This window comes from Trachemys scripta, chromosome 6 (genome assembly GCF_013100865.1).
Source record: "Trachemys scripta elegans isolate TJP31775 chromosome 6, CAS_Tse_1.0, whole genome shotgun sequence".
Classification (NCBI taxonomy): domain Eukaryota; kingdom Metazoa; phylum Chordata; order Testudines; family Emydidae; genus Trachemys; species Trachemys scripta.
The window spans coordinates 61,436,572-61,458,760 of NC_048303.1; the positions used below are offsets into that span (position 1 = coordinate 61,436,572).

Sequence of the window (22,189 nt, forward strand, 5' to 3'; positions counted from 1 at the left end):
GTTTTAATCACTGGAGAATTAGTTAGAAAAATGACTCTTGGTTTTGAATTAACTTTGTGTGTACTTTGTGCATATAAAAATAAACTAGTGTACTATGAGTAACAGTTATACGTCATAATTCAGGCCCTCTGATTCAAATAGATACTTTCTTCAATAAAAGGTATACTCACCTCATTTGTTCTTTTACTGCCTTTGTAATTGCAACCTTTTATAGCTTTGCATAATTTTTGGTTGGAGATAGTCCTGTTTCTCCAATATTCTGACAAATGCACAAGATGACATTTAAGAAAAAATATGAATTTGAATTTTAGGGAATATTGACTATTGATGATATTTTTCAGTTTGTATATGTTTACATCTATATAGTTAAACAATTTGGTGTTACACATGTTAAGACACTGTGGGTGAAATTTTGCCCCCAGTGAAGTCAGTGGGAGTTTTGCCATTGACTTAAATGAAACCAGGATTTTATCCTTTACATATTCAGTGAAACTTGTAAGAAGACATGGTGGTGTGAGCAATGATATTATGGTCACATTGTCACATGTGGTAGAAGAGAGTTAAAGTAACACATGCTTTTTTTAGGTGTATAAAAAACAGTATTTTTATGGTTTAAGAACCTTGTGTCACTAAACGTCGTGCATATCATTAACACTTTACTACATATAGAATAATTTAAGCATTTTTTGTAACTGATTTACTTAATGGATTTCCATGTCCATATAGTATAAAGTATGTAGCTAACTTGAATAGGTAATACCTTTACTTGTAGAATGAAGGCTCAAAGAAAACCTCCCATAAAAATGATAGTGATGAGGAGTCACATACTTCTAAAAGGGATGAAACGGATCGATCAATAGTGGTATTCAAGCCAATGGTGTCAGACCCAATTCACATACACAGAAAGTCGCCCCTTCCAAGATCCCGGAAGATTGGTTCTGTTGAAGTAAGTGTTTCTGTCACGGTGCATGTCTACTGAAATGAATTCTTCATTTACTTCTAACAAAAAAGTAGAGACTATTCTGTTTTTGATTACACAAAAATAGAATGGTGTCATTCTTCTCAAAGTGCTGCTTTTATTCCATGGGAAATTCTCCATGGCAATAGTTGTCTGAAAGGAATTTCAGAAACATCATATGATTGTTTGGCCATATAAATTCTTTCTCTTTCCTTTAGTATTTTAAATCTTATTATATAACTCTTATTCTATGAAAATGAAGATACACATTTTTTAGTCTCAACTCCTTCTTCTCCAAGCTGACTAACATACATTGCTTGCATATGCATTCTCACAAGACTGCTGCTAATGGAAACAAAACATTGAATTTTTTCATTTGTGGGGATTGGGGTGGGGGAAGGAGAGGTGGCTGTAAGAAAATTTCGCCATCTACAATTAACTTTCATAGGGAGCAACTGATTCCAGTGGCACAGTGGTTGAAGGTAAGAGAGCAAATTGGCAGCATGCTTTGAGGGGCGGGGAATGTGTGTTTTCCAGAGTCTTCAGATAAGTGCCCTAAGACTTTTTGGATGCCCAGTGTAGAGGCCATGACACCAAGGAGTTGAGAAACTGTCATAAAAGGTGCTCTAACATCACAATAGTGAAGCAAGTTCGTGATGATTCATTGTATGCCATTAATATGGTTGAACAGTAAAGACACTGTTGGTGCACATTAGTACCTCAGTGACACTGAGGGTAGGTCTGCACTTAAAATATCACAGTGGCATAGCTGCATAGGTGTAGCTGCACTGCTGTAGCACTTCAGTGAAGACGCTACTACACTGAGGGGAGAGCTATTCCTGTTGGTGTAGTTAATCCACCCCTGCAAGAGGCAGTAGCTATGTCAGTGGGAGAAGCCCTCCGGTTGAATAGTGCTGTTTACATCGGGGAGTAGATTGGTATAATTCCATTGCTCAGGGGTGTGGATTTTTCACACCTTTGAGCGACATAGTTACACTGATATAAGTTTATACTGTAGACCTGGCCTGACACTAGAACATAAGATATACAGTTTACTACCTTATTCTCAGTTGCTTCAAACCTCAAAGAACTGTATACTCTTTTCCCTGCATGTTGTCTCAGGAATAGGTGCTTATATAGACTGGGTACCACAATAGTAAGAATTCCAAGTGACTTGGTTACTGTCAATGTATGGAGAATAATACGGATGTTTTTGTTTTATTATGATCTGTATATAACATAAAAAAAATTAAGAGGTGATACTTGTGAATGTATTGCAGGGTTGCATTTCCTGTTTTACCATAAGCAATGTTCGAGAGGAGTAATTTCAGTATTTTTTGAAAGTGGCTTTCACTCTGATCATGCAAGCTCCCTTCCTAGAGGGAAGTTCACGTGCAGTTTTATAGTATTTCAAAATTTTAACCATTTTCATTTTTTGTAAATTTTCAGAAGCTGCTTTCAAGAGGTATTATTGATATGCATTGCTAAACTTTGACTTTCAGCAGGTAAAACATTCAAGTAGAATCTGTTCCAGCATCCAGCTTTTATGGAAATTCTAAATTTTTACTTCCTATTGAATAATAGTCTTTGATTTTACTCATCTAGCTGTGAAACTGTGCAAAAAAGATAAATTGGAAGAGCTAATATATTTGGGTCTGCCACACTGAAATCTGCAAAACAGTCTTTGAAGAATTTTGACCACTTGGTATCTTGAAAGTGTAATTTGACTTCATCTTAAATTGCCTTAGAATTATTTCTTTAAAGATAACTCTTTCCACTCCAGTCCATTCATTTAAAGGGACACTGTCAGGTATTTTAGGCTCAACCTAAAAGTATTTTTTTTTATTTTATAATTTCTAGTAAAATAAAACTTTAAATTTATCTGGATTATAGTCTTCAGCAGAGTCTAATACAAACATGGCAGCACTGTACTAGTGATGGAGCCCAGAAATGAAGTTGACTAATCTCATTTCTTTGAGCTTACAATTAAATGGAAAAACTAAAGAATATAAATTGTGAGAAACAATTTACATTTCTAAAAAGGTTCAGTGCTGTTTAATCTAGATCATGGGATCTCAATCTGGGGGGTCGGGACCCCTCAGGGGGTCATGAGGTTATTACATGGGGGGTTGCGAGCTGTCAACCTCCACCCCAAATCTCGCTTTGCCTCCAGCATTTATAATGGTGTTAAATATATTTAAAAGTGTTTTTAATTTATAAGGGGGGTCACACTCAGAGGCTTGCTATGTGAAAGGGGTCACCAGTACAAAAGTTTGAGAGCCACTGATCTAGATAGTATTAACACAGGTAGAAGAATAGGGCTTTTTTTAGCCTGACATTGTCCCTTGAAATCTCTGTCTACTCTTTGGCACCAGAAGTTCCTTAGTGCTTTAAGGTTAAGAAATCCTTCTTGCCGCCCCTGGGGAGTCAGTCATTTAATCTCCAGTCCTGTTCCAAAATCTTCTGGCTCTTTGAAATAAGTGATAGTACTTTAAATGCAAAATAAAAATCTATTAAATAATAGATAGAAAAGCTTACTATACTTTGAAGGGGGAAAAACTATTAAACAGTATGTTCAGAGTAACAAATGTGTTCTGTTACCGATGATTTTTAAAGCTGTGGACCAGTTACTGACTACCATTGTTCTTCTATCTTGCCGTTGGTAAAATTTTAGTCTACCAGAAACTTGGTGAAAGTAGTGGATTAAAAGATGTAGTTTGAAATGTTAGTCATTCCTAATTACTGTTTAATAGTTTTAAAGCTGTATATAAAAGAGTGCAAACAAACTGTATTTTTTTTCCTGATCACTGGCTCTGTGGAATCTAACTTTGCATGCTTTGCTGTTTTTTTGCCCCCTTTCTCACTTCCAGGAAGAGAGCCCCCTGAGTGTGTCTAGCCCAGAGTGTATTGGTACCTGGCTGCATTACACCAGTGGTGTGGGTACTGGGCGTCGAAGACGCAGATCAGGGGAACAAATCACTTCTTCCCCTGTCTCCCCTAAATCATTGGCTTTCACATCCAGTATTTTTGGCTCATGGCAACAGGTTTTTAAACTTTACTTCATTAAACATTATTATGCATTCCAAGCAGCAACCAGCTGTCTTTAAGGACATCTAATCCCTTGTTATGGATTACATTCCAAGTAAATTCTTACACTTGTCATTAAAATGTACTTTTTAAAATACTAGTTACTTCCAAGAATGTTGGGGGAGGAAGGAGGAGAAAGCAAATGCATGTTTTTTCACAGAATTTTCACTGAATGTATTAGATATTTCCACAATGAATTGGGTTTTTTTTACAGGAATTGTAAACATTAACACTCTAGAAAAGGCATAGACTACTGTTTAATGAAACGGACTTCAGCTTTGGCTTAGTTGTCCTTTAAGACTTTAAAAATAGCATTGCTTAATTTGGTGGTAGGTAAATTGAAACTTTTTTTTAAAAATAAATGACAGATGAGGCTACTTAAAATAATTGATGTAGCGTCTGATATTACTATTCAAAACTTGTTTTGTATAGATCATATTTTCAGTGGCCTGGTATTAATTGAGCAGGAAACAAACTCTAGCACTAACCATTCTTGCCTTCACTCCTATATCTGGAGATATCTAATTAAAAAACCAAACACAGTACTTCATCCATTGGATTGTACAATATTTTGAAGCCTTTTTGTCTAAATATTTGGGAAAGAGCAGGACAAATGAGACATAGTCAAAATGTCAATGAAGATTTAAAGATTGCTCAATTCAAAATATTGTCTGTATATAGGACAATGGATGGTGTTCTAACCATGCCCCTTTCTTTTCTAAGAGTTTCAGTAATTTCCATGATCTTTTTGGAAATTTAAGGAACTTGTATATAGTAAAAGAGTGCAGTAAAGGCGTCTGAAGGCTATGCTGATAGAGCCCGTGCATGGATCAGTGACTGTATGGTGACTTCAACAGCCTGTCTGTCTTTCCTTCCCTCTCCCATTCCCCTTTCAATACAGGAGCAGTTTAGGAGTATGCATTTGGTAAAATGAAGTAAAATCTATCTCAACTGTCTGTGTTTTCATCTCTGTCTTGGTCTGTGTTCTTTTTAATTCTGAATGCCCGCTTTGCACCACCTCATTGCAAGGACTTCATATGTGAAATGGACTCCCTTCACAAGGGGATATTGCATGATCTTTCATATTTCTTTTATGTATTTCTACTAACATTTATCATACAGCTTATTAACACTTGTCGGTCTGGAGCAGGCCAATATATCAAGTTTAACGGACATTTCCTGCTGCTGTTCTATTTTTTCTTATTTTTCTGTTTTGCATATGCAGGTCCTCTCAGACAACAATAGTAACTTACGAACACCAAGAACTATACTGGAACAAAAGCAGAGTGGTTTAGGTATGTACATGCAATTGAAATTTTGTTTCAAGTAAGCAGACTTTCCAATGCCTTTTGTTTTGCACACAGATATATGATCTTGGATTTTTAAAACTCTTGTGTAAACAGTTCCAAATAGTATTTTGAATATAATAGTATCTACTAATTCATTGGGACAGTATAACCCACTGAGTTCAGCAATATTTCAGCAGCAAAAGTTATTTTAATGGAAACTGGATCGTAGGGAACAGCAAAACAGTTGAGACTGTTCACTGATTCTTTACTCTAACCAAAGATAGTACTCAGGGTTATTTTAAATTTTAAATTATGACTGACGTGTTAATATTTTTGTGGAATTCTTTGAAAGCAAAAGTCCCAGTATGCAAACTATTAAAAACACTTTTCCTCAAGCGAAAATAAGTGTCTTCTGCTGTGGTCAATTGAGACAACTGAAGAGATGCTAGTGCAGTGGTCCCCAACCTTTTCCGTGGGGCGAGCGCCGGACAACTAGCTGCCGAGGACCGTGGCCGCTGGACAAGCAGCCACCAAAATGCCGCCATGAAGCGGCAACGTCAAGAGGCGTCGCCGCTGAAATTTGTGAAGCGGCAACGTCAAGAGGCATCATTGAGAGGCAATGCCGCCGAAATTCGGCGGCATTTCGGCAGTAGCGCTTCTTGACGTTGCCGCTTCTCAGCGGCATTTCGACAGCTGCTTGTCTGGCGGCCAGTAGGCCCTGGTGCCCGCGGGCACCGCATTGGGGATCCCTGTACTAGTGAGTGCAAAAAAAAAAAACAAAAAAAAACCCTAGCCTCCTGTCCTTCACCAAGAAACTTTAGTTTCTAATGAGAGACTGAGGCTTTTGCACTTCCCTCTCATTCCCGCCCTCAAACATTTCTATTAATGGACTGAATAATTAACTGTGGATTGTAACGTCTTAACTTGCTTTAATTCAGGAAATGTTCTTCTGCTGTTACCATGAAACAGGCATCTATTTGTATAGTTGTTATGCATTAGATAGGAAATTTTGCGCTGCTGAAAGTTAATTGTATCTTTTTCTGTAAATGCAAAAAATTGTCTGTTTTCAGAAATAACTAGCTTGAAACACATTAAACAAAACACACACATAAATACCTTGCATTGTGAGTTAGAAGTAAAAGTTCCACTATCTTTCCATTTAAGGCTTTGTACTTATTTGTATGTTTGATCGTTGTGATACTTTTATTCCTGTTACATTTTCCTAGTAAAATGTATACATCTGGTGGTCTTGACTACTAAAGCCAATCTTTCTAACTTTTTGCTAAAATTATACTACCCTTCTTCGATGTGACACAGTATAGTTCGTAGAAGCTGTTACATTTGCGTGCATAGTTGAAGGTATTACTTTGGTGAAAAGGCTTTTGCCACAGACCAGGCACCAATTTACATTGGCCATGATTCATCACATGTGCTAGTAATGTTTCCCGTTGTTGGAAGGAAATAAATCACTGGGTATATGGCTGTTTTTAAATATACTGCCATGTATATGAAATACAAACAATGAAATCTGAACTGGACCTCCATCAAGTAATAACATTGCAGAATAATAAAGAAGATTAAAGGAAAATACAAATTCTAGACAAAGTAATTTCTTCCCATTCTCTTAATTTGGATATGATTTTCATAGTATGGTGGACTATGTAAACAGAAAATGTCTTCACACTTAAGTGTATTAATGGTATTTCATCAGTTACTTGGTAAACCACTTCTAATGGTAAGATTGTTCATGACTGGGCAACAAAAGTATACAGGTTTTTACATGGAGGACTACTTAATACAAGGGTCTTCTTTAGGAAAGAAGTGAAGCTAAACCTGGTGAAACTTCTGCTTTAAATGTCTATGGTTGGCTGTGACAATAGCTGAAATACAGATATAAGAATGGACAATTTGGTTAACATGTTTCACGTTAAATCATGAGTGATGGAAAGTGACATTTTTCTATGTAAAGTCTGAGGAAAATGTGTGAGTACTTGAAGTTACAGACTGCCATTTCAAGGGGGTCAATTTCCATGAAAGCAATAAGCAAGATTTTCCAGGTTACATTTGTTTCAGAACTGCAGGTTCTAAAACACGTAACTTTCATGTCTTTTTATTTATGTTGATGCTAACTGGTAATTTTTCTTTACCGAACCTGACAACAGGAAATGAAGTCCCTTTGTTAAAATCCAGTCCTCTCTAGTCACATGTAGCAGAGGGTGGTCTGATATGTGTAGAAGCACAATAAATTATAGTAGTTACAATCTACAAGTACCACTGTGACATTACAAGCATATTGTGAATTGTTCAAGGCACTGCCAAAGGCTGCCTTTTGTGTGGTAAGAGCCAAGTGCTTGCATGCTGCATGCATCCCCAATGTGAATGGAAGAGCACCTGGTTGTTGTATGTATTTTCTCTAACTCCCATCAGGGTCTCACTGTGCGGGCCTGTTTAGCACTTCAGTACTCGGGGGTTCTTCGAGCGCACCTAACCTACAGGATTATGCTCGTACTCAACGTAAAAAGCTGACTTCTTCTGGCTGCATAGATGGTATGTGCACACTCTCTCAGATGCACACACAAATCCAGGTGCACACATTGAAGTTCTAAAGATGAACCCTAGGCTACTGATTCAGTGGAATCCTAGAATCCTTTGCCTTAGCATTAATTGTACGACTTTTTACTGCCTCTTTACTGCCCATAGCTTGGTTATATTAGTTTAATGACACAGTTAATCCTTGTTCCTGGCTTCTCTATTTGATGTACCTTGAATACAATATACATTGAAAGATTTTCAGCGTGTACAGTTTCAGAACAATGAAGAGCTGAAAATGTAGTTGGAAGTGCTCATCGCTTAAGCCTCTGATTTTGATAATTACGTATTGACATTGAATTGAAACATATTACATTGCATGGAGTATTTACAAGGAGCCAAAAGGAAAAGACCAGTTTCATATTACTGAGTGAAAATTTTAGGATTCCTCTTTGGTGGGTGTGTGGGTGTGGATAGAGGAGTGGTAGGTTTTAGGCTTCAGTAATCTTGGGTAGAACAGCTTTCACAGCAGGTTTCAGCATTTAAAGAAAACGTGCTAATTTACTTTTTTAATGCTGAGGTCGAGCAGTATTAATGCAATTTTTCCCCAAATTCACTCTTCTCAATGTTCAGCACTAACCAGATATATAACTTTGTATGCCAAAATCACCAGTTCATCCTGCTTTTCTTTCATACACTTCATTAAACACCTTGCAGTTATCAATAAAGCCACATTTTCTACTTTTAACTTCTTTTTGGCCTCTAGCCCTTTCCTCTGGTCCTTTCTGCATGCCACTTAATTCTAACCTTTTGTTCATCTTTTTTCTTCTTTCCTTTTTTGAAATGTGTCCCTCTTTTGGTAGCTGTTACGAATTTCAGGTACCTGTTTTTCTCTTTCTCAGACACCACACGTGGTTCTGCTGTTAAAAGATTTTCTATCTCATTTGCTCGACACCCAACCAATGGTATGTTTTGCTTTTATTTAAAAAAAAATACTCCCTTCATCCCTTAATTTCATTTTATTTCAAACACGGGGTGTACAGTTTCGTCCAATCATCTGTCCTTCCTGACTTCAACCAAGCATAGTTCCAAACATATTCATAATCACTAGATACACTGATATAGTCTTAAATACCTCCTTTATTATTCATTTATATAAATATGATTTCAAAATTCACTCATCAGAAAATCTTGTGAAAATGGAAATATTGCTTATAATCATGAATTCCTTGACAAATTGCATTCTTTCCAATGTCTCAGGTGATCAGACTGTGTATGGTATATGATAAAAACAAACTTCTATTCTTGAATGGCATATATTTCTCAATAACTTAACATTCCACTTCTTCCTCTTCCTGCTGATGAGCTCCACTGTTTCCCTGAGCCTTCTGAATCTAGATAAAATCACAGTAACTGACAACTGGCGTTTGCTACCATCTTCTTGAAGTTTCACTAGATTAAAAAGTAAAGTAAAATTTAGGGTCCGTTTTAGTTAATCTGCAATTTTGATGACTGAACAGAAAAACTGCTACTTAACCTTGCCATACGTAATTATCAGTATGTTCATCATGTATGCTAGTTACTTAAATACTTCACTAATAATCAGTTAGAGTTGCCTTCGTCTTGCGTTGACCTCTTGAACTCTATGGTGAAAGCTAACTCATCTCCTGTCTACCATATTTTAATGAAACCTATCTTAACATATGCAAGTTGAAAGTATGAAATATGTTACTCATAACTTTCTAGCTCACTACATAGGCCCTATAGCATGCCCTTTTCATAGAAGTTGGCTTCAATCTTCAGCATTTATCACATCTTAGTGTAGATTTTTTCCAGATTTCTTAATTACCATTTTAAAACTGTGCACCACCACTTACTGACACAATACAGTGGCAGGGTAATAAGGTCTTGCCATTGAAACTGAAGTGAAAATAGTCGTAAAGATCTGTGCTATTGCCTTCTAACAAACAGTTTACTTAGAAAATGGTTTAGATTAAAAAAAAAAACATAGTTCTCACTTTGTTTTGCTTCTGAATAATTAAGTCATGAAGTAGTACTTTGAAATATTGTATCCATTTGGAATTTTTAGTCAATATTTGTACTGCAGTGGCTTCCTGAAGAAAGTGTTTAGTATAAAACTGTTAGAATCACCACCAAACCTGCAGTTAATAAAAAGTTTTAAAAGGCTGACTTAAACACCCTCCTTGAAAATGAGAAAGGTGGGCCTTACTCTATATAAAATCAAGTCAGATAATCTAAACAAAAGAGCAAATGCTGTATTTAAAAACTCAGTGTTGGCAAAACATTTGAAAGTTGTAAAGTGAGACTAGATTCACGAAGTAGAATCTATGTTATGTAACAGTTTCAAAAAATTTGTTAGTGCTAAAGGGAACAGACAGCAACATACTTATTGTAACTGGATAATTCTTTATAAAAATCTCTATTTAAACACAATTACTTTATTGTGCACATTGTGTATTCTGATTCATTTAATATAAATGTTTTCCACATACCTTTTACAAGTTAATGCATGCCACATGTGCTCCTGTGAATCTTAAATGCATTCCCTGAGGTGTTCCAGGTTCCCAAGTGTTCTCTACCAACTTTTAAAACATATTGTTGTTTGTTTGTCTTCTGGATTGTCATTTGATTCTCCCTTTCACTCTTTTATTTCCATAACTTTGTGATGTCCTTACAACCTCTAACCCATTTCAGACACTCTCCATCCCCTTATGCTCTCCCGTCGCCCCCCTTCATCTTTAGTTCAAGGAATACATTGAAACAAGTCATCTTCTGACAGTGCGTTACCTTATTTTCTGGGCCTCATGCAGAACATCCACACCTCTTTAGGTGCTGGTCCATTTCCTCTGTGGAATTTCTAAGCCCCAGTGGTATGTGTGTCTAGCTATTAAATGTAGGACAGCAGGATGGCTTTTTAAATTGCTGTGTTAACCCTTTCGTGTCTTGCATTTTGTGTAGTCTGGGTAAAGGAAATTTCAAAAAGTAACCATAAACAGTTAATTTTTCTAAAATTTTCTTTTTAAATTCCTATGGATGTTCTATAACAGCTGTTACCTTAGTAGTAATAATCATCATCATCATTATTAATAGGCACTGAAACATAGGTGGGTTGTTGTTTTCTTGTTTTTGTTTTTTTTAGTAAAGCATGTGTCCTGACCTACCCTGACATTGTCCCACTAAATTGTTCGTTAGAATAAAATGTAAATATTTTGGAAAACATTTTCGTGATGGTAACACTTTCATTAGGTTAAAATTAAATCTTGTTGAATTTACAGTAATGCAAAGAAAGGGTTTGCACTTTGCATGCATGCATAGTATTTTTATATCTTACACTTATGCCAAACACATTTATTTTAGTGCTTATACTGCAGCTTAGTTGCTGTCATATTAAAGAAAGTATACATGAAGTTGTGTGGTGGTGTTTGTTTTGCATATGACAACTAAGTTTCTAAAAACATGCAACATTATAACTGTTATAGTGTAAGTGAAGCTGATTTAAGTACCCTTGAGCAGCTTGCATAGCAGGATTGGCTCTCACTTGAATCCAAGGCTGGGTCCAAATATGAATACAAAAGCTCACGAGTTGAAATTTTGTAGAATTATTTTCTGTGTAAATGCTTAGTAATGTTTTTTGAGGGAGTTCAGATATTGATAACTTTACCCCCAAAAAATGTACCGTGAACTGAAATTCTAGACATTCTTTAAGTATTGTCTTTTCATTGAAATAAACATCTTGGAAGAAATATACCAATTTATAATTTTTCAGTTCAATACTGTAAATTTAATGTTGCAGCTGTATATGAGAACGCTAATGTGGACACGTTTCTCCTCTTTTGAAATGCTGTAGGATGCACGTTTCATTGAATGCTATCAAGCTTACATCAGTTCACAGAACTGCACTATTAACCATAGATATGTATTTTAAATGCTTTGTTTTATTTCATTAGGAATGAAAATGTGCATGGCTGGTTTATGAAATATCAATGTCTTTAGTAATATTGGAAAATAAAGTTAAATATCACTTCAGTTTTGACTTGGTATAGTTCACAGTTTTAAGTTGTGAAATTTCTAGTGATGTAAATTATTGTTTTAGTAAAGATAGGTATAAATGTGTGTTATAAAATTAAAATATAGTCTCAAAGTACAAAAATGCTGGTAGTGGTCTTGGTGGACCTTAAGATGGAAACCTAAAGCAGGTCTTGTTCCTAGAATACCTGAGAGGATAGAGAGTGTATGCTACAAGGTGTTGCCTGTCAGGAATGCCAATGTTTTTAGCTCTAAGAGCAGCTCAGTTAAAAATGTTCACAGCATGACCATGCTGCTGCTCCATCTTGAATGAATTAGCTACCTATATATTATTATGACTGGTATGGGAACAAGTAGGGAAAATACTGATATTCCCTGCCTTTTATAATGATTGAATAAGTTTGTCCGGAACAGTAGTTAACTTAATGTACTGAGCAAAGACTAGAGCAAAGATATATTTTGTATCTGTGTACACTGATTTATGTGGACATGGGTTTTGTAGTATGTAGTACACTATCTTGAGTTTACTATATGATGGAATCTGACATACCTTGTTCTAACGCCATATTGCATAGCGTCTTATGTCATTACTTCAAGGATATTGTATGTTTGCATGTTTTGATATCAGACATGTACTTTATGTTCATTTTTATGCAGTGTTTCCTGTCTGTACAACAGTTCCATTCTGGTCTTATTTCTAAAGTCTGGAAATTCTCTCTCTCTTTATTTTTGTAGGTTTTGAACTATATTCCATGGTGCCTTCCATCTGCCCTCTAGAAACCCTGCACAACTCTCTGTCTTTAAAGCAGGTGGATGAATTTCTTGCCTCCATTGCTGCTACTTCAAGTGACAACCTACCGGAGATGTCTACTGCTTTATGTTGTAATTAATTTTTTTTACTGTAAACCATAAACACTATTGGTCATAGTTGATCCATAGGCCATTTATCAAAATGAACAGACCAAAAAGATTATCAGTGATTGGATGACTAACATAGCAAACATCAGTGTAAATGGGGTAGGGTATGAGGCTAAAATAGGGAAAGAACAAATGAAGAATTACTAAGCCAGTTCATAGGTCTTCAAGTCAGCAGGTCCTGATGAAATATGTCCTAGAATACTTAAGGAACTGGCTGAAGAGATCTCTGAGCCATACACGATTCTCTTTGAGAATTCATGGAGGACAGGAGAGATCCCAGAGGACCCAAAAAGGGCAAACATAGTACTGGTCTATAAAAATGGGAATAAGGACAACCCAGGAAATTATGAACCAGTCAGCTTAATTTTGGTACCCAGAAAGTTAATGGAGCAAATAATCAAACAATCACTTTGTAAGCACCTAGAAGAAAATGAGCTGATAAGTAACAGTCAACATGGATTTGTCAAGAACAAATCATGTCAAACCAACAGGGTAACAAACCTTGTGGATGGGGGAGAGCAGTACATGTGCTATAGCTCGACTTTAAGGCTTTTGTTACTGTCTCCCATGATCTTCTTATAAACAAACTAGTGAAATATAGCCTAGACAAGGGGTAGCCAATTATTTTTTTGTCAAGGTCCAAATTTCTTGGTCAAGGTATAGTCAACCTGACTCCAGAGAAAATAATAATAAATAATAATAATATAAAAAGATTTGGGGTCATTCAGAAGTGTCTGACGGTCTGGATTTGCCCTGCGGTCCACCTATTGACTATCCCTGACCGAGACAAACCTACTATTGTAAGGGAGAGTGCTCAACTGGTTGGAAAACCGTACTTAGAGTAGTTAAGTGGTTCACAGTCAAGCTGGAAAGGCATATTAAGGGGTCCCGCTTAGAGATCTGTCCTGGATCTAGTTCTAGTTAATATCTTCATAAATGACTTGGATAATGGCATAGAGAGTATACTTACAAAGTTTGTGGACAGTACCAACCTGGGAGGCATTGCAAGCAGTGTGGAGGACAATTCAAAGTGATCTTGACAAAATGGTCTGAAATAAATAGGGTGAAATTCTGTAAGGACAAATGCAAAGTACTACATTTAGGAAGGGATAATCAACTGCACAAATACCAAATGGGAAATGACTGCCTAGGAAGGAGTTCTGCAGAAAAGGATCTGGGGTTTATAGAGGATCACAAACTAAATATGAGTCAACAATGTAATACTGTTGTAAAAAAAGTGAACATCATTCTGGGATGTAATAGCAGGAGTCTTAACTGGAGTAGTGTGTCCAGTTCTGGGCACCACACTCATGGAAAGATGTGGTCAAATTGGAGAGAGTTCAGAGGAGAGCAACAAAAATGATTAAAGGTCTAGAAATCATGACCTTAAGAGGAAATATTGGAAAAAAAACTGGGTTTGTTTAGTCTGGAAAAGAGAAGACTAAGGGGGAACATAACCAGGGGTGAAAGTAACTTAAAGGACTTACCAGTACGCCAGAGTCCTGAGCGGGGGTGTGGCCTCAACCGGAAGAGGCGGGGCCTTTCAAGATTTAAAGGCCCTGGGGCTCCGGCTGTGGCTGGGAGCCCCAGGGCCTTTAAATCACCCCAGAGCTACCAGCTGCAGAGGTGGCTGGGAGCCCCAGGCCTCAGGGGTGAATTAAAGGGCGCGGAGCTCTGGCCCTTTAAATCACCGCCCGAGCTTGGCTGGAGCTCCAGGAGCACTTTAAATGGCCCAGGGCTACCCGCAGCGGCTGGAGCCCTGGGCCCTTTAAATCACCGCCGCACAAGCCAGTTCAGTCCTGCACGGCATACTGGTTCTTGCCGGTACGCCAGACCGGCTTACCTTCACCTCTGGACATAAGTCTTCAAGTATGTAAAAGGTTGTTATAAAGTGGAGGGTGATACATTGTTCTTATTCACTGAGGACAGGACAAGAAGTAATGGGTCTAAACTGCAGCAAGAGAGGTTTAGGTTAGACATTAAGAAAATCTTCTTAGCTGGAAGGGTAGTTAAGTACTGGAACAAATTACCTGGGGGGTGGGTGTTGTGGAATCTCGATCATTGATGGCATTTTAAGAACAGGTTGACAAAGCTGTCAGGGATGGGCTAGATAATACTTAGTCCTGCCTCAGTGCAGGGGACTGGACTAGATGACCTGTTGAGGACCCTTCCAGTTCTACATTTCTATGATTCTGTAATTTACCAAAAATGTTAATCAACTCTTAATGTGTTTGAAATACTTTTTCACTATGTGGTCATTGGTTTCTCTGGAATATGGCAAACTTGGAAACATTATCATACTTGAACCAATTAATCATTCTCTCATTTTAGTGAGATCACTCTTCCCCACCCACATTATTGTAACTCTGGAATGCAGGAGAAAATCAATTTTACTACTGTCAAATATGCAGTACTTTGTGGTTTACACTATATTTCCACGTTGGTTGTAATTTGTTACAGGATATCTGTTAATCCCAACATTAACTAAACCAAACTCAAATATGTTGTGCATCTTGTATGCTTTGTGGTGTGTATATTATGGCAAACAGATGTTAAACTACACAGTTAACCAGAAATACAGGAATAGAAATTATGATATGTTCAACCTGGCTGAGCTAATGTTGCTTCTGGAACCATAACATCTGTATTTCCTGTTTCTTTTTTATTATTGAATCTGAATGTTCCACATGCACAATATCTTTTCATTTAATTTTCTTTCTATAAAAGATTCCCTATGCTACATGTTAGTATTTAAATGGTCCTGAATAGAACTTCAAGTTTGCATCTTGTTGATGTGAATGTGCTGGGGATGATTGCCTTCCACTGTGTGTCTGTTGCTGCTTCTCTTGAAACAGTTTTCTGCAATGCTAGACTTGCAACACGTGTGGTTTTCACTGTGATTTTTGTATTTTTTGCATAGGGTGAAAGGGGAAATGCAAACTTTTGAAGGGCATGTAAAGAAATTATACTTCTGTGGGAAAAATTGTACTTGCTATTCTTTGATATAGTATAACAAACAAGATTAGAGATGCTTTCCTCTTTCTAGTGTTTTTACTTTGACAGCACTTTATGAATAGTCAGTTTCCTATTAAACAATTCCCCATCTTGTTTTATGTGTCTTTTATACATGAACAGATGGAGAAACATTTTTTTGAAATAGAAAAATGATTATAAAATGACAAAAATGTACAGGGAGGCTCACCAGCAGTTATACTATGTTTAGGGGGAAAAAGAAGATTTGTAAGTGGATAGTGTTCCTTTAAAATGCGATCTTAATTTTCAGGATGCAATAGAAAAACGAGAAATATGGACAGCCTAAAATAATTATAGTTTGCGATGTTGAGCGGAAACCTACAGGGCTTGCCACCTAGAGTTTGAGACCTCAAAGAATTAAATGGTTAACTGTTGGAAAAGAAGTGTGTCAGGTTGCCCTGTTTTTTAAGGGAGTGTTTGGCAGTTGGAAGGAGGAGGGAGTCTTAGTTAGCTGCTATGGGGAAGGGCTCCTCTGTTGGTGAGGAGTTGGCTTTTATTGGTAACAAGTTTTGGTACCTGGGAGGACAGGTCAGTGCTCTTGTTACTGACAGGATGGAGCATGAATGCTTTTGGCAGTGGAAAGAAGTATTTTTTCCCATCCTATTTCCCTTTGGGGGGAATTCATTTGTGTGGACTTTTTTTTTTTTTTTTTTTTGTCCTCTTCCTATGATGTCTTCTAGCAGTTACCAAATATCTATTTGCTCTGTTACAGGCTTGTTAATTAGACATCTCAGACTAGGTATAACAAACAAAATGCCAGTCCTAGCAGCATTCCAGGCCCTGTCAAAATTCAGGAGCACTTCTGGCAAAGCAACAATCACTATTCACTAACCTTATTATTCCTGGCAGTGTGAAGCTTTTGTATTGCTTTCTTAAGATGGATCAGGCAGAGTTTCCTCTCCTTCCCCCCACTATGAATCCATGATAAAGACCAAAAACCCAAATCCATGTCCGGATTCCATAAGTATGGAATTTGACGTTTTTGTCATTTTGGTAATGTGCAAATACTTGACAAACATTTTGTTCATGATGGTAAAAAAAGACCTTTTTTTTTTTCCCCCCCTTCAGCTTCTTCAGCATCTTCAAGTTCACTGTCTGGAAGAAAAAGTTCTTTAAATACATACACCCCTGCAAAAATCCAACCAACACCACTTGCAGCCTTGCCTGAGAGGCTAGCAATAGAGAAACCAACCTTATGTAAGTAACTTCTGTCACAGAGGCAGAACAGCAAACTCTTTTTGCTTAAATATGCCCAATAGATATTCAAGATGCAAAGATTTATTACGTATTAAAATAGTCTGCCATCTACCTGTTGAATCATTTCTTCACGAATGTTATGAAATAGCTGCCTTATCCTTGTATTTGGAATCATTCAGATAGTCACAAAATAGATTCATTATAGCATAGCACAGCTACTTTAACAATAACACTTCAGCAGTAATGGCTGAACTGAGGCCTCCATAGAATACAGATGTAGTGTACCCTGGTGGTTACAAAAAAACTTTCAAATTGTATTCAGGTGACTTGGTGGCAGTCAATCTGCAGTTAAGACTAGACTTCCAGACTTAGACTCAAGGCAGTTAGACACAGTAAAAAAATAATAGAGCTACTGTGTGTTAAATAAATCAGCAGAGAGGAAAGGATCATTCCACCCATGCTGGTGAAGGTCTGAGTAGTGTCCCACTGCTCCTCGTAGTTTTGTTGAGCTAGACTTGGGAAGGCTTTATCAGTTGATACTGATCAAATTCAGTGTTTCTCTCTGTGTTCTTAAACAGCTGAAATTTAGATACGCTAATAGCCTTGGAATGACACATACAAACAGAAATAAATAAAACTACCTATTAAACAAATTTTGAATTCTGACTAATTCTTTGCAGCTTTTTATCAAGTACATGGGGCAATTGTTACATTGTTATGGGATCATAGACTCAAAGGACTGGAAGGGATTTTGAGAAGTCATCTAGTCCAGTCCTTTGCACTCATTACAGGACTAAGTATTATCTAAACCATTCCTAACAGGTGTTTGTCTAACCTGCTCTTAAAACTCTCCAATGATGGAGATTCCACAACTTCCCTAGGCAATTTATTCCAGTGCTTAACCACCCTGACAGTTAGGAGGTTTTTCCTGATGTCCAACCTAAACCTCCCTTCTTACAATTTAAGCCCATTGCTTCTTGTCCTATCCAATGTTAATATGATCCAAATGACACAGAGCTCTTTTTCAATTGCTCCTTTCCTATGTTCTTGGGTTTCTTCAGAGTGAAGCCATTTTTCTAACAATAAATTTAACCTCGTACAGTAAGGTTCAGTTTCTAGTGACTGATCCAGTTTACAGCTAAATTCTGTAAATATACTGTGCAACAGATGAATCATAAAGAGAGTGACTGACTTTCACCTTAATCATTTGCCAATAGATCCATTCCAGTGAAGCCATTCTCCACAGGCCCAGTGTCTATTTAAGAAACAAAAATGATCCTAGGTTTTTTGCTAGCACAGACTGAAATCTTTGTAAAGTTCATCCACCTTTTAATTCTATCCAATATTGACAGGTTCTGTCTCCAAAAGAACCATGTGTAAATACTGAGTCCTATAAAGATAGCCTTCAAGTTCTAGATTTGCCTAGCAAGGCTCACTGTATGAGAGTCTGTCAACTTCTTACCCTATGTCTGTCCAGGAGATTTGAAAAATAGAATTATCTTCTCTACGTGCATTTACAAAATGCTGTTCTTTAGATTTGACCTACCTGTTACAAAATCTTCCATTTGAAGGGTCCTCAGACTTTTCGGCCCTCCCTATTTAATACTTTGGTGTTACATCATTTTGATGGCTGTTATATATATTTTTGGGAGTAACTATGTTATCCCTTCAAGATGTCTTATGCTTGTTCTTCAGGATATGTCTTGTTTAATTTTTTGCTTCCCGTTGCAATGTAATCAGTCAACCATTTATCTTCTCCAGAGATTTAAGGGATATTGAAGTTTGTCTTCTGTCCTTTTTAATTGGCTATTTGGGGTTTGTTGTTGCTTCCTGCTTGAAAGCTCCTGTTGGAGCACTGGAGCCAGTCTAACTATCACAGCAGGGATACCATATAACTCCCCTTTTGGGTCCAGTGTTTTAGAGCCTTTGGCTGAGATTCCCCATAAAGCCTATGCACAGGTACATGAATCCAAGAATTTTTATTTATTTGACTATAGCTAACCATATGAAAGACTTCAACACTATTGTAAATGACTTAATAGTAAATGGTTGAACTTCTTATTGTAAAAATTCCAAACTGAAACTGCCTTATCTATCTTCAGTTTATACTAGAAATTGGCTGCAACACATTTTTAAGTTGTTTGGCTTAAGTGTATATGTAAATCTGTTTAAAAACGCTGTCAAGAACAGTTTGTAAAAACTTTCCTTTATTTGTACTACAGCTGAGAAGCTTGAAAATATTTTTTCCTATCAACTTCCTGCCTCTTCATTAGACAGAAATAATTGTTTGTTTTTTTGTGGCTTTCAAGCTGATTCAGATCAATATAATTTGTTAAAATGTGTTCCCTCTTCTGGCTGTCTGACTTCTAGAAGAGCAGATGTTAGAGGGTTCCACAAACAGTTGCTAATGGTGCGTTAATTTTTTCATCTGTGGCAGACTATTGAATTTCAAGAGTGAATTGCTCAACACAGTGTAACAATGTCAAAGTAGGTCTAACTTTAAGTCCAAACATCTCAAAAGTGACTTAATTAACTTGATGCATCTGAAGAAGTGGGTTTTTTACCCACGAAAGCTTATGCCCAAATAAATCTGTCAGTCTTTAAGGCGCCACCAGACTCCTCATTAATTAACTTGAGTTACTTAGTGATTATAATGGGTTACTTGAGTTCAGTTTACAGCAAGATTGATGTAAGTTTTAATATTGACCTTTCTTTTGCTGTGCAATCTTACCAGTGATGGGTTTTTTTGCTTCTCTGCAGCTACCAGTGGACCCTCCAATGGCATCTCTGATGTTACTCCATCTCCTAAAGAATCTAGCTTGATGTAAAATTTGGTGATGAAACCCTTACTGAGAAGAAATGAAGGACTTCAGACAAAATTGGAAGCATCTTCCTTCAAAAACAATCTTCAGTATGCATTTTTAATGGTAGAAAAGCAGACTAAATCTTGACTCAACTCTCCAAAGCCATTCATGTCTCTGTCTGTCTTGGTGCACTTACCTGTATATAAATTTAAATACTCTTAACTAGTGCACACTGTATATATTCAGCTGAAAGGTCTCTTCTCATTTTCTAAAATATTTAAGGCAAAGAGGTTTACTCAGTAGTGTAATGAATTGCACAACTTTAATGAAAAAGATGCACATCAGTTTTTTCAGTGTCTGTTTACTATATATGTATACGAAGCAAAAAGAAAAACACCCCAACCCAACAGTATGTATTATAGTGGCTCTCAAAGCGCCACTGTAGTTGTCATTATAAACTCCTGTTTTCAGGGGGTTTATAATGTGGCTGTGAATTTTTTTCCTGGGCTGAAATTTGATGCGCATGATCTTGGCTAGGAGCATTTTTTTATTTGAATACATTTCCAAAGAAATCACTTGGCTCTTTGAGTTAAACAAGTGCTTCTTGCATTTGAATTTTTAATACCATATATGCTGCAGTAACTAGGCACAATGGGGTGAATTAAGGATGTTGTATTTTCACTTTGAATCTCCTTGTTTTTTGTGTGTTTACATCAGACCCCTAACATTTGAATATACTTTTTATGTTGTTGTTTAATATACATGGTTATATAAGGAATATGTCTGTATATCCTCCTACAGAAAAAAATTCTGTTTATATATTTTCTTATTCTAAGAAATTCTTTTGTTTACTGAAAAGATGCCTTTATTTGCTACATAGGTTTGTTTTTTAAAAAGTCACTTTAAAAAAGGCCACAATAAAAAACAGGGTTTTTAAGAAGCAATTACAGTTGGTCTGGTAGTAAATTACCCTAGAAACTCTAAATATCCCATTTGTACGTGGTGCGCACTACCACCCTTTCATATGAAAGAGAAACTGCAGTGTTACCAGAATGTTTAATGTTTCAAAGTTTATCTGAATACTTAAGCTTCAGCATTTTCTGTAATGTTCATACCATTGGCATTCTAAACGCAGCTGTTGTCAACAGCTCTCATTAAGACTGTTGAAGACTTTATTAGAGCTATGAGAAGCTTTAGCAACTCAGATTATGCTTTTAAGTGGTCAGATTTTGTAGAGCAGTCATCCAGGTTCAGCAGTTTTGTGCTTTCATCTGTGGCATTTAGAATTATAAAATGTATTCAAAACATCACTGTCCACTTTTGAAAGTTCAAGTGGCTGATTATTAATAATGACTTTATAAACTGCAGGTTAGACTTTTTTCCAGTTTAAATTACAAGAGATTTAGCGTCAAAGAAATATTTAAGCATCAGAGCCTTGTTTTCCTTATCCAGCAATTCTCAATGTAACTACAGTTACACTATGAACTTGCCACAGAGTCTGTACAAATCTTTAAACATGGCACATGTGAAATGGCTTCTAGAAAATAGTCCTACTAAGTGCTGACTAAATAATTGATACCAAAAACATAAAGGGTTCACAGTTGTATATTTCAAACATTTCATTCTCTATAATGTAACCATGTAGTATGGACAATGTTTGTCTTGCACACATTTGAATGTACACATCATGTTTACTGTTTTTTAAAAACACTATTAAAATTAAGTGTGCATATCATTCCAGTCAACCAAAGCTCTGGTTTAAAAATTTTGATGCGCTCCTAAATAAAAACAAGGTCAATGGCTAATTTAATGTCTATTCTGCTTTTTCATTAATAGATAGTATCTGACTTTCAGTATATTTACCTGCTTTTTTGCTCATCCCAGTGCAAAAAAGCTGAAATAAAACACGTTTAGAAATATGAATTTGTATAAGAATTGGAGGCAGTCATGTATATCTGAAATGGGGATAGGAAAACACTTAGCGTCCCGTCCCCCCCCATCTGCAATTCATTGCATGTGCGTGCACTGCTGCACCAATGCAGAGCTCCATTGACTTCTGGGGGGGGTCCATATGGGCACAGCAGTCTGACCTCATGCAACAAACTGAAGGATCAGGGCCTAAAGTCACTCAAATATGAAATGGAAAAAATAATTAGAACAAGATCTGGGCAAATCAAAAGTAGGGAATCAACTTCCAGAGAAACATAAATTCAGTACAATTTAAGGAGAATAATAAAAAAAAAAAAAACCCTATTCAAACACTCAAACAGCCTACTTTTGACATTTTAAGCTACTTAGAGTAGATAGCTTCTGCCTGGGATAGGCGA

At 36.7% G+C, this 22,189-nt stretch overlaps 1 protein-coding gene across 18 annotated transcripts in view; it reads left to right on the forward strand.

Moving 5' to 3' along the window:
* PPIP5K2 (diphosphoinositol pentakisphosphate kinase 2) overlaps window positions 1-20,590 on the forward strand; it is a 90,128-nt gene extending 69,538 nt beyond the window's left edge. For 3 of the 18 annotated variants that reach the window (XM_034773947.1, XM_034773950.1, XM_034773949.1), the window contains 9 exons: window positions 773-946; window positions 3,829-4,002; window positions 5,271-5,340; window positions 7,762-7,881; window positions 8,766-8,828; window positions 10,695-10,754; window positions 12,646-12,792; window positions 16,930-17,058; window positions 19,819-20,590. In XM_034773947.1, the coding sequence (XP_034629838.1) occupies window positions 773-946; window positions 3,829-4,002; window positions 5,271-5,340; window positions 7,762-7,881; window positions 8,766-8,828; window positions 10,695-10,754; window positions 12,646-12,792; window positions 16,930-17,058; window positions 19,819-19,886 (1,005 nt within the window). In that variant the 3' untranslated portion in view covers window positions 19,887-20,590. The other 15 variants (XR_004646167.1, XR_004646168.1, XM_034773951.1 and 12 more) reach the window with 15 other exon arrangements.
* The last annotated feature ends 1,599 nt before the right edge of the window (window positions 20,591-22,189 follow it).